At 45.3% G+C, this 12618-nt stretch overlaps 1 protein-coding gene across 2 annotated transcripts in view; it reads left to right on the forward strand.

The window, feature by feature from the left end:
- The window catches only part of efna5b (ephrin-A5b), a 91248-nt gene extending 83552 nt beyond the window's left edge, over positions 1–7696 (forward strand). The window contains exons 3-5 of one of the 2 annotated variants that reach the window (XM_079735668.1): positions 5307–5372; positions 5863–5943; positions 7521–7696. In XM_079735668.1, the coding sequence (XP_079591794.1) occupies positions 5307–5372; positions 5863–5943; positions 7521–7648 (275 nt within the window). In that variant the 3' untranslated portion in view covers positions 7649–7696. The remainder of the gene's footprint in view (positions 1–5306; positions 5373–5862; positions 5944–7520) is intronic. The other variant, XM_079735669.1, reaches the window with a different exon arrangement.
- Positions 7697–12618: the final 4922 nt, after the last annotated feature.

A 12618-nucleotide genomic window follows, 5' to 3' on the forward strand; every position in this document is an offset into this window, starting at 1 on the left:
GAGCGGCTGAAAGATGGAAGAAAGGAGTAGAAAGGCCAGTGATCACCAGGGGTGTGGGAGGACTGTGGGGGAGGGTCAGAGCGAAGGGGGGTGTGATGAGGATGGTGTTGGGGGTTGATGTACCCTCCCTCCCCTGGATCCGTGTTTCCCAGTCCTCCAGCCAACCCCTGCTTTTCCTCCTTGCGTTGGCGTACCGCTGCGTTCCATCTGATTGGAGGCCCACTCGCTAATGATAAACCGTACTTATCGTGTTTTACGATCTGCAGACAAATGCTGCACTAAAGACACACACACACACACACACACACACACACACACACACACACACACACACACACACACACACACAGGTCAGTTCAAGTTTGCGTGTGTGCCCTTGGTGAGTATTTGTGCACGTTCTTGTGTGTGTGTTTTGTGTACGTGTATGTGCTCCTGTGTGCCTGCTCTTTACTTTGCGTGCTCTTGTCTGTGTCTGCGTGTTTGTCCTTGTGTGTGTGTGTGTGTGCGCTATCTTGTGTGTGCGTGTGTGTGAGTGTGTGTGCCTGCTCTTGTATGTGTGCGTGTGCATGTGTGTGTGAGTGTGCGTATGTTTATCTTTCCGCACACCACAAGCCACAGTGTTATACCCCGAAGAAGACAACAAGACAGAGGACTGGCAGAGATGTATACCTAGGAATGTATAGCGCTGGTCTAAGTGTGGCCAAGGCCTTCCCATCCAACCCATCTCACGCTAACAAACAGGCTCGCAGCACCCTTATTAAAGCCAGCTGCGGACCTGACGCAGACTAGACGTTTGCTTACTTTGCAAAGGCTAGCTTGAGGTTAATATTGTTTGCTATGTGATCTGCGATGGTATGGAAAGAAATATATAATTAAAAGACATGCTAAAGTGGAAAAGTCTTAAAACGTGCGGACGATGAACATTCATCTTGTCCTCCCTGGAGGTATTAGTGAAGTAGTCCTCAGATGACTAACACTTATGTTGAAAGGCGAAGACTGTTAGAGTCCCTCCGAACTATAAACTGCAGATTGACCACATGCCTCATTCCAAGATTGTCTGCACTTAAAATATGCTATTTAGTCTCAGAGGTCCATTCCTGTGGAGACAGCCAGTTAATTATAGTATGGCAGAATCCCTATGACATCCAGCCTATCTGGTTTGCTAATCTGCAATATTGCATTAAGACTTTGTGGTTTTGTTGGACGCGTCAACGCTTGGCCGTGTTTCAGAGACCATGAAACCCCCTGAATAACTTTAGGATTTGATCTATACTTGTAGAGAATAACAGACAAAGCCTCTTAGAGGAGGCTTTTGATAAGGAGTTTTAAAAGTCAAGCCGTCCTTCTTTCGATCAAAATAGCGGCAAGATTAACAGAAAATCAGCATTCTTCCCTCACTTTTTCACCCAGGCAACCTCGGCTGGGGCTTTCTGCTTCCTGTTTATTTTTATTTTCAAACAGACATTTTTATGTCCTCACGTCTGGTATGTGTTGTAGGATCTCCCTATGAAAGCCAAAGGAAATGTGTTTTCCAGATAACATTACAGTGGCGGCGCAGCCCGGCCAGGGCTGTGATTGAAACAATGGCGCTCCTAAGCCGCACTGAGCCCACCTGTTTGTTCTCCCGTAATTGGATTCTGCTTCATTCCATTGGCCTTAATGCTGATGCATAATGCAGTGTACTAAGGGGACCAGCCATTACCAGCCCCGGGACATGGCTGGGAGTGGTAACCCGACCTTGCCCCTGCCGCAAGTGGGCCGTCCTTTCAGGAGGGACCGTGCCCTTCAAAGACGCCAGTCGCCCGGGCCCCAGCGGTGGATTGATAGGCCCTGGTCTGGAGGGGTGGATGGGAACCAGAATAGCAGGTGTTGATGGTAGAGCCCGACAAGAACAATAACTTTGCCCTCTGGAGTGGAGTCAATCCAAAATAAACAGGTGCTCGGTGGCGTGGTCACCGATGATGGGGGGTGGGGGTGGGGGGGGTCTTCTCCAAGGAAGAGTGGCCTGCAAAGTCGAGGAATGCCTGCCACTGAAGTGCTACCCCTCGTTTGTAGTGAAGGATTTACAACAACACACCTCCATCATTTCCACAATGTTGGATACTGACACAATGCACGCACGGTCACACACACACACACAAACACACACACAAAAACAGCCGCTCCCAGCTCCTCGCACCGACGACAGACTGTGTAAGAAATGTGGACCGTAGATGGTAACAGATGGAAGTTAGTTTGAACATAATTTAAAATTCTGTGCCATGGAATCTTTACTTTACCCCCGAGCAGAGCTCCGCTCAAGCTGAGGCCATTACACTTTTTACCGCCATTATAAATAAATACAATCTAAGTCATGAAAACCCAAAAAAACCCAACATACTCGAGTATCGTATTTATCTTAACCGTTTTTTTGCGGGGCTAAACGCCACGGTAGCTATCACGCCTGCGCCCCGCTCGTAATCCGCGCTAACCCTTATTTACCCTTTGCCTAACCCATGACTTTCATATGTGTAAGCCACTACGCTGGCATGTCAATGACAGCATCCAAATGTATAAACATAAGATTATCCCCGCTGGCTGTCATCGTGACAGAGGCTCCCAGATGCTCCGTGGCGTTTTCATCGGGCCTGTGCCCCTCTTTTGATCAGCTGCCTGCACTAAGTGGCTGGTGTCGATAGGCCTGACTCAGCACTCGCCGCGACACTGATGAAGATAAGACATCTGGAGATGGTACTGATGTCTGGGTGGGATGCATGTGTGTGTGTGTGTATGGTGTGTGTGTGTGTGTGTGGAGTGTGTATATGTTTCTATGTGGTGTGTGCACACTTTGTGTGTGGATTGAATGATGCATTTCTATGAGTGTATTTTTGTTTACCCGTATGCGTCCATCAATTTGTGTGAGGGTAAGGGTGAAGGTTAGGTATGGCGTGGGAGTGTTTCTGTGTGGACTGTGCACACTTTTTATGTGCAGGGAATGATGTATTTCTATGAGTGTATTTTTGTTTATATGTGCATCAATTTATGTTAGGGTCAGGGTCAAGGTTATCTATATCTGCGTGTCAGTGTGGGTAGGTATATATGTTTGTAGCTGTGAAAGGAAGTGGGGGTTACCATTTGTGTTCCCATGTCTGTTTACCTGTATGGATGCGTGTGTGTCCATGTATGTGCATGGCATGTTTTGTTTGTGTGGTCATGTTCATGTCTGTTCACCGATACATGTGAATGTGTCGGTAAGTGAGGGTAACCGTGGTTCATTAGTATGTCAACGGTTGCCTCCACAGAATTAATAAGGTTAGCTCTCGCTCTCGCTCTCTCTATCGCTCTCGCTCACGCACTTGCTCTCACTCTCCCTCTCTTTCTCTCTCTCTCTCTCTCTCTCTCTCTCTCTCTCTCTCTGATTGGACACGATTACATTTGATAATAAAAGAGCAGCCAGAGCTAATAGATTCGTATCTCTTTTTCCACTGTTATTTATTAGTTAATACGTCCTCCTAATGAATATGTCCCCTGGCTATAGAGAAAGCTTGCTGCTTGTTTTCCACAGCCTTATCCCTATGGTTTCTGTTAAACACACTAAACACTGGGCTACAGGCTGACATCCCCCAGTGTACGGCGGAGCAGACAGAGATATTTTTAAATATACACCACATTCCTTGACTCAAAGATGAGGGAGTTGTAAAACTGTTATTAAAGAAGCTTTAGCCTCGCACCCCAGGAGAATTATGTCCTGGGATAATATGCTTTTCTGTGTATTCATTTGCCAACGCATGTGCCTGCGGATGTACTCTGTGTGCTCTGCTTGGCCAGACAGAACGCCGGGGCAGAACGCCGGTTTGACGCACGTTTGGTGGGGGCCCGTGATGAATAGACCCCGGCCATGTTGACGGAGGAAGAGGAGAAGAGAAGTAACACAGCTGGGAGAGAGGGGGAAAGGAAGGGGGGGGCAGGGGGAAGAGGGAGGGAGGGGGGGACGTTAGGTGAAGGATCATTGGCGAGGAGTTGACAGATCCCGAATGGTGGCCCTCGGAAATGCTTGGCTCAAGAGCATCTGCTTGGGGGAAAGGGTCCAGGAGGATATACAATGTGCTTGGACGAAAAGCAAATAGACCCGCCGTGTTAGAATGTCGTTTGGTTTGCTGGGGGGTTGGTGCGGAGAGCACTGGGATTGAGGGCGGGAGGGGGGGGCTGCAGCCTCTCTGCCGTTTGATTGGCCCTTTGACTTCGGACGGCAAAGTATATTTTTAAGCTGACGTCTCCAAGCAAGATGGATGCGAGCTACGTACGCACACAATACACACACACACACACACACACACACAAACACACATAAACACGAACATACACACCAGAGAACGGTCTGAGCTGACTTGTGTTTGACCCTCAATGCTTGTCTACAGGAGACAACACCTGGTGCCTTTCCATAGCTCCATTAGTGGTTTACCACATACACACACACACACACACACACACACACACACACACACACACACACACCTCAGAGCATGTATTTTTAGACTATATGACACAGCGGCGTTGATAGCTAAATGGCTACATGCACCTCCTAAATGTTAAGAGATTCACACCCTTATGTTTCCCCTGTATGGTTCCCTTCATTTCCTAGAATCAACCGCAAACCACACACACCCACACACACACACACACACACACACACACACACACACACACACACACACATTCACACACACACAAACCCACCCACACACACACACACACACTAATGGAGCATACATAGTCTAAACGTGCGATTCTTATCTTCCTCGATGGGTCCCCTGTGTTTTTTCGCAGTGAAAAATGAAACGTCCGCGTTGCGATCACCATGACGTACGAATACAGGGTCGGCTCTCAATGATTTTTAAGTGCCCGAGAGGATAGCAACATGGGTTATCGGTTACCCCACACTCATCACACTGGGTCCACCGGACTAAGCCGTTGTAGCATCTGATGCTGCTAACTTTAGACCATGAGCTGTGCGTTCTGTCTCCTCAAGAATGGAGGAGAGCTCCGCTCCCCATTTTGTAATTGCGTTCTGGCCATCGTCTCACAACCGCTGTGACTAACCCCTCTAAATCCATTTAAATCAGCAGGGCCCTAATTAAGTATGTGCTTGTATTTACCCCTGCCCCCCACTCCTCCATCTTGAACTGCCCTCCGCCTCAGAGAAACTACAGTATGCTCTTGATACGAAATGAGGACATGACTTTTTCATGAAAGGGGAATTCTTGCATTGCTGCCAAGTCACACATGTAAATACTTAACGTTCGTCTTTCTCTGTTTGTTTTTTTCAGCCTCAACCATCGCTGAGAACGGGAAGAAAACATGCCTGAAGTTAAAAGTTTTCGTCCGACCATCAAGTACGTTTATGGATTATTCTGTTTGGGTTTAGTTGTTTTTTTTGCATGCAATTTAAAGACTTGGGGTAAAGCTTGTTGAAATGTGCTTTTGGCCAGAGGAACAAAAGCGCTTTATGTCTACTTTTCTGGTTACTTCAGTACCTCCTGAATAGCCACTTCCTCATAGTCCAACATGCCTCTTCATTTATCAGCGACTTTCTTTACTTGCAAAAGTCTATGTTTCACTCCATTAAATAAAAAGAAGTAAGAAATTACCTAAGAATATTAATACATTTTCGGATTGAGCTGAATCCTGTAAACTGCATACTTCATGTGAATGTTGCCATGTGCTTTTGGTGCTTGAGACATTGACTCTCAGAGCTGGGGTGTGTGTGTGTGTGTGTGGGGGAGGGGGGGGGGGGGGGGGGGGGGGCGAGAGCTTCAAAATGTCACTAACCGTTATTTTTTTGGCTCACCTTAATAATAATCGTCTCCTTATGTTCTATTGTAGACAACTGTGTGAAAACTATTGGGGTACATGACCGCGTTTTCGATGTAGACGACAAAGTAGACAATTCGTTAGAACCACGAGGTTAGTATGGCTTCTTGCTCTCTCTTTTGATTCTCTACATTGTGTTCCTCCCTAAGCCTGTTTTCGTCCTCGTAGACGTGTCCTCCCTTTTGCTTTTCCTTCATGTATGCCATGGTGTGTGCCCAGCCTCCCCTAATCACCTCCCTGCTACTCTGTCTGCTGAAGCGCTTGCTACTGCTCGGTGCAAATTGTACAAATTGACTATATGCATGCCATATATATACATATTCTGTATATATATATATGTATATCTATGTATATAGACTATATATATACATCAATACATATATACTGTATATATGTATAAATACATGTTAGAAATGTAACTGAATATAACTGGTATATATTAGTTATTTAACATTACATCTTCATGAGGATTTCAGTTTTAATTTGACAATTCACACTTGCTTCTATTTTTGCTTCTGTAAGCTGACACACAGCTTACATCGTTTTAGTTCCACACATGTTTTGACTCATGCCTGACTCAGTGCATGAAACTCCTCCACCACCTCCATCACTAGAACTCCACAGGACACATCTTGCACATGATATAACACATTAGTCCAGTCAAAGTGACCCCTCACAGAGAGTGTTTGTCAGAGCACTGGCAGCTACAGTGTTCCCAGGAGGGGAGTCGTATTGTTTGGTATTCAGTGATTATTACAATCTCTACTGTTTATCCACGGTAGCGGCATTGCCACTCCTAGGTTATCACGGGTTCATCATCAGCTGTCAGCTCCCCTTTGACAGACAGACATGCCACCTCCCCCCCAACCCCCTACACACACACACACACACACACACACACACACACACACACACACACACACACACACACACACACACACACACACACACACACACACACACACACTGCTAACAGTTAGAGCACATGGGGTATTGATTTGTTAAGGCCAGATCCCAGGGCAGTATCAATGTCTGCCTGCCTGCTTGACTTTCATGTCTTGCTGTTATTCTGCCTGCCTTGCCTGTCCTAGCTTCCATGCCTCCTCTGCACGCCTGTTTGCTGTCTCCATCTGTATATTACCTACACCTCTGCTCGCTTTTTCATTCTTCCAGTCACCTTTCAGTTTCTTGTACCTTATACCTCATTTATGTAGGAAGGGGATGTTTCTTTTTTGTTTTTACCCCATCTCTGATTGCTGTCTCCTTGTGTCCTGTTGTGTTGTGGTCCAAACCTATTGGGCCCTGGTGTCTGGCTGAATGTGTGTTGGGCATGGGGATACAGGGGGGGCACATGGCTGCTTACTAACACTGGAAGGATTTACTCTCAGGGGATTAATAACGTCCATCACACACTGACAGAATAGGATTTGGTTCAATAGTCAGGTCATTTCATGTTTTAGTCCTCACTAGCAGAGCTCCCCCCCTCTAAACATCTCGTGTCCAAACATGAGAATTATTAGAATGAGATAAATTGCATGCCTGAACAAATATGACTGTAGCCTTGGTGTTAGCATGTGTGTGGTGGTCATGTTTTGTCTGGTCTGAATCGTTGCAAAAGGTAATAACGCAAAACACGTGTCTTTTTTTTTCTTTGTTCTCTCTATCTTCAGACGATACCAGCCATGAATCGGCCGAGCCTTCCCGAAGCGATGCAACAAACGCTGCACCGCACCTGCGGATAGCAAGTCCTCTGCTGGCGGCAGTGCTGCTCTGCCTAGTCTCTCTCATCACCTTATAGCGCCTCCCTCTGTTCCGGAGGGCAATTACACCTGGTGCGGCCTAAATATCTGCCCAATGCTGAAAGGGGGTCTGGGTGGGTGGAGTGGGGGGGTGGGTGGGTTTGTGGGTGGGTGGGTGGGCGGGTTGGGTTGGAGTCAGAGTTGGCTTCTCAAGGAACCCTCTATTTTTTTCATATAATATTTAAGTGGTCTTTCTCCGTCTGTGAGTGAAAAAAAAGAGTTGATGATGGAAGTGGAAGAGACAATTCCCTTCTAGAACCTTCGACTAAGATGCCAAATCACGTTTTTTGACACTTAGTGATTCTAATTTTCCCTGTGACTTTTTGCCATCCCTTTACATGTACGTCATGCCTATGTCTTTGCAGCAATGATGTTTACACATGATGTTACACACACACACACACACACACATCCACATACATCCACTATACACGCTACTTTTTTAACAGTTATATGGCAGTAGTTTTGTAACTAGGTTTGTATTCGGTAGCAGAATTACACAGTAGGATCGTCAAAAGTATAGGTTTAGAGATGGTTGTCAGAACACAAGTTCAGGCCCTGAGACCTCCCAGCAAGCCTTTCCAAGCCTTTATTGGACTGCAAAGTGACAAGGAATACCAGACTAAAAACATTGATTTTAAACAGGAAGTAGACTGAAATCAACAGTCATGCGAACACATTGTATGAGCTCAGCCCATCGCTTGTTCAGGAGTACCGCCTGTGACACTGCACTGTACACTGAATTTATACCCTGAGAACGAGTAATTTGGTCGTGTAAAGGACATTAAATGAATAATGATTTAGTTGTGTAAACATGTTTTTATTCTTTCCCCAATTTGGTGAAGTCTATTTTCAACCTGTTGAGTATGCAAATTAACTTGTTGAAAACCGATTAATGTTTAACCCTCTTTACTCTACCTTCTGAAAAGGTATTGGCACTTTTAAAGGGAAATTTGTTCAAACTAATTGAATTGAAATGATTCAGAAATGTTCCCTATGTCCAGATTTTTACCTTAGCTAATTAATGTAATGAAAGAATTTGTGAAACAATGGAAGCTGTGGTGACTCCTTTGAGAGCATTTTGTTATTCATGCAATAGAATGGAGTGCATGTTGTCCACACAATAAATAGATACAACTTCAAATATTGGATTCCCTTTGACTCTAAATTACCCTAAATTAAACATTTAATACAGGAACATAATGGATGGAAAAATCAGTGTCCTTTTGATTTGCTTTCAATAATGCAATTTTACTGCAGGCCTCAGTCTCATTTTATGCATTGTTCGCAAATTGAAGGCCGCAATTGTTCAGCTTAAGTCAATACTGACGAAAAGCTCATGAATAGCCCGTCTGTACAGGCCTTTTGATGCTACATTGATTTCAAAGGTGATTTGATTATCTTCACATTCAACTACTTTGTTATTGCATTTTGAAACCGTTTGCACTGTCTCTGGGCTCCTCTAAACCCTGATTTTATCGAGGCATTGTCCCCATACCGCCTCTCAAAGTTCTCCCAAGTTAAGTGACGGCTGCGCCTCCATTGTTTCTCCTTGCTGTAAAGTTGAAGAGACTTAACGTGAGGGTTGAATTCCGAGATAAATCCTTTATCTCGGATGGGAACATCCGAAGCATATGCCAACAGTAGACTCACTGTGTACATCAGAAAGAGCCACAGAACAAATCAGCTCTTTCGTTTGTTGTCCGCAGCCACAGCGATGACCTTAACCCCATCTGGGGCTTCGATTTGACCTCACATTGACAGGAGGTGTATACGTCCAATTGGCCGATAATGACACAAAACCTTCTATAGTATCTTATCCCGGTTCGATTTATATAGAATAAAGTTGTACGATGCCTGTATACACCAGAAACTCTTTTATTCCTGTTTTATTTTGGTTTTGGTTTAAACTTTAGGTTAAATTGCTCCAGAAAGACACGTAGGAATAGAAAGCGAGCAAAAAAAAGTGCAGCACTAATTCCGTGTCCTGGTTGGGGTTCTCCTGTTACAGGCTTAAGTGACTCCTTAATGAGGTTCAAAATGACAGGCATGTGGACCCCATGTTGCGGCAAGGCAGTTTTTTCTGGTATTAAAAATAGATGGGGGAAGGCTTGGGGTGGGTAAGTGGGGGGGTCTCAGGAGGGGGGGTGTAGATTTCAAGTGTGAGGGGGGGTGGAGGGGTTTGGAAAGTAGTAGTGACCTTGCAGTCAAAGAGAGCCTGTGAGTGAGGGAGATTGTGAAAATGAGTGATAGGGAGGTATACACGCACTGAGATGGACAGCCTGAAATATAGGAGGGGAGCTGACTTCAGTGCCTGACACAACAACACCAATACATGAAACACGAGTAAAACAGTACACACTATCCCATTGACCAACACACATGTGGTTCAGTCCGATTCAGAATCAAAAGGCATAATGTTTTATTTTGGTGTGTTTGTGTGTTATATATATATTTTTGGGGTTTGTTCATTTTTGTTTTGCGGTTGCCTTTTGAAAAAAAAACGATTGCCCCGGTGGGGGTTGTCTGTGCGTTTGACCGTTTGTTTTTGTACTATGGTAACAATGCTATTAGGGCAGAATAGCAGCTCAGCTTTAGGGGTTGATAGGGGATGAGCCCACGTAATGAGGTACTAATTTTCAGGAGAACTCCGCAGGGACAGAGACACCGCGGTCGGTTCGAAGTGGTTGCTTGTCAGCAGATTAACGGTAGACCTTGTCAAAAAACCAGCTTTGATTGTACTCTCTCTCTCTCTCTCTCTCTCTCTCTCTCTCTCTCTCTCTCTTATAATTATAATTACCAATACTACTCTTTGTCACTGTTATTACCATGGTTTATTCTGTAAACAAACACCTTAATCTGGGAAATGAGGAACAACTTGTAAACTGGATACCGTGTATCTTGAGCTAGTCAACCACCTTACATGTAGTGTTAGGTTAGTAACTGTTTTTGTACCTTTCTGGAGGACAAAAAAAAAAAATGACACTCCATTGTTAAAAAATGTATAATTATTATTATTGTTATGATGATGATGATTATGACTATTATTATTATTATTATTATTAGCAAGGCTTCTCGATGTAAATAGTGTTTGATATTAAAGTATTAATTTGGTTCTTATGTATTTTCTAAAAAACGAAAAACAACCCCCAACAACAATGATACGACTAAACAGTGTAATCTCTGGATTTTGCTGAGTGTATGCTGGATAACTGTCCTCAGCCAGTGCATTGCGTGCTTCAGCACTTCATGTCCCAGTGATGAACTATCAAGGTGGAGGAACACACACACACACACACACACACACACACACACACACCTGCGCACACAAACACACAAGCCCACACCCGCACCAACACACACACACATACACACAACCACACAAACAAACACACACACACACACACACAAATACACCTGTGCGCAGAGGGCTGGACGTTAACCAATGAGGGACTCACCTATGACACGTTCCCAACCAATCACCAATCAATTCTTCACCATCCTATCACAGAGCGATACTGCCCAAGAAGGAGGAACCTGGGGACTCTCTTTGAAGAACGGACATTCTTCAATGTGCTTTTATAGCTGTTAACGTTCGGAGGCATGTGGCTCAGCTCAATCTTCTGCCATAAGGAGACAGACAACCTTTTTTTAGGGAAGGATCTTGGCATTTTCACAAAGCGGCATGTGCATGAATTTGATGACATGTAGAAAAAATAATCTTCAAAAAGTAACAAAAACGAGTGTTTGTTTTTCCTTTTTCTTTCTTTTTTCCGGTGTACGATTTTCTGACCACTTCATGTTGTGTGTTTTTTTTGCATCCCCATTAGAGTGACGTCATTAGGCTGTGTAGTGACAGGTGACAAAAATGTACATAACACAAAACCTTGTGTTCTGAAGTTAGGGTGGAGGTCCGCCATGTGTAGTGAAAAACATGTCGTTCATATCGCAGATAGTTATTATTACTTTTGGTCCCCTTTAGTCCAATCCATCCCATGTTGGTCTTAGGTTGAGTTTGACTGTACATTCTGTGTTTTACTCTGTTGAAAAGAAGTGTCTTGAGTTTATGTGCATTAGCGTGAATAGTTTCCTTTTTTTCCGGTGAGAATGTATACGTGAACATGTGTGTGTGTGTCCGTCAGTGCATGCATGGGTGTGTATCCCTGTGCGTGTCTGTGTGTCTGTGCATGCATGCACGTGTGTGTATCTGCGTGAGTGCATGTGTGTGTGTGTGTGTGTGTGTGTGTGTCTATGTGTGTGTGTGTGTGTGTGTGTGCGTGAGGGCATGCGTGTGAATCTGCGTGTGTGTCTCATTCCCTGTCGCCGCGGTGAATGGGAAGCGGCGAAGCTCGTTGGCAACAGAGAGCGTTTCCCATGCCTTAGCCCCTGTGCCTCTGCCATGGCAGCCAGCTCCGTGTACAAGACACTTTCTGCCATTGTCCCTTCTACACAGAGCAGATGCCGGCGTCAAAGAGGCTACACAGAGAGGGGTCCTTCGCTTCGTCTCTATTATAAACAAACCCTTAATCATTAAACCCCCCCCCCACTCCCCCCTCCAGGTAGATTTTGGTCCCTGGTGGGGTGGGATGGGGTCTCGGGTGTTGGGGGGTGTTCTCGTAAGAAGCTCAGTGTCATCGTGTTAGTGAGGAAAAAAACGTGTGTTGTGGTCATTCCCGATTTTTCATCGTCAGCCCCCCCCCCCCCCCCCCACAGTCCGTTGTGGGCGAGGCGGGACGGAGGTGGGGGTTTCGTCTGGTTACCTGCTCTCCCTGTGTACCCGGGGGTCCTGTTTGTTGGGGTTGTGTACCCGCTTTGTATTCCTCATCTCTCATTCTTGTTGTGCCCGCTTACCCTTCAAGATCCCCCCCACCCCACTACTACATCCCTCACCCGCCCACCCCACTCTCCCCTCAAACTCACCCTCACAGGGAATCATTTCTCACCCGCTGTTTTCCGCTATATAACAAGA

The sequence above is a fragment of the Pollachius pollachius genome (genome assembly GCF_949987615.1).
Source record: "Pollachius pollachius genome assembly, chromosome: 1".
In the NCBI taxonomy this organism is placed as follows: domain Eukaryota; kingdom Metazoa; phylum Chordata; class Actinopteri; order Gadiformes; family Gadidae; genus Pollachius; species Pollachius pollachius.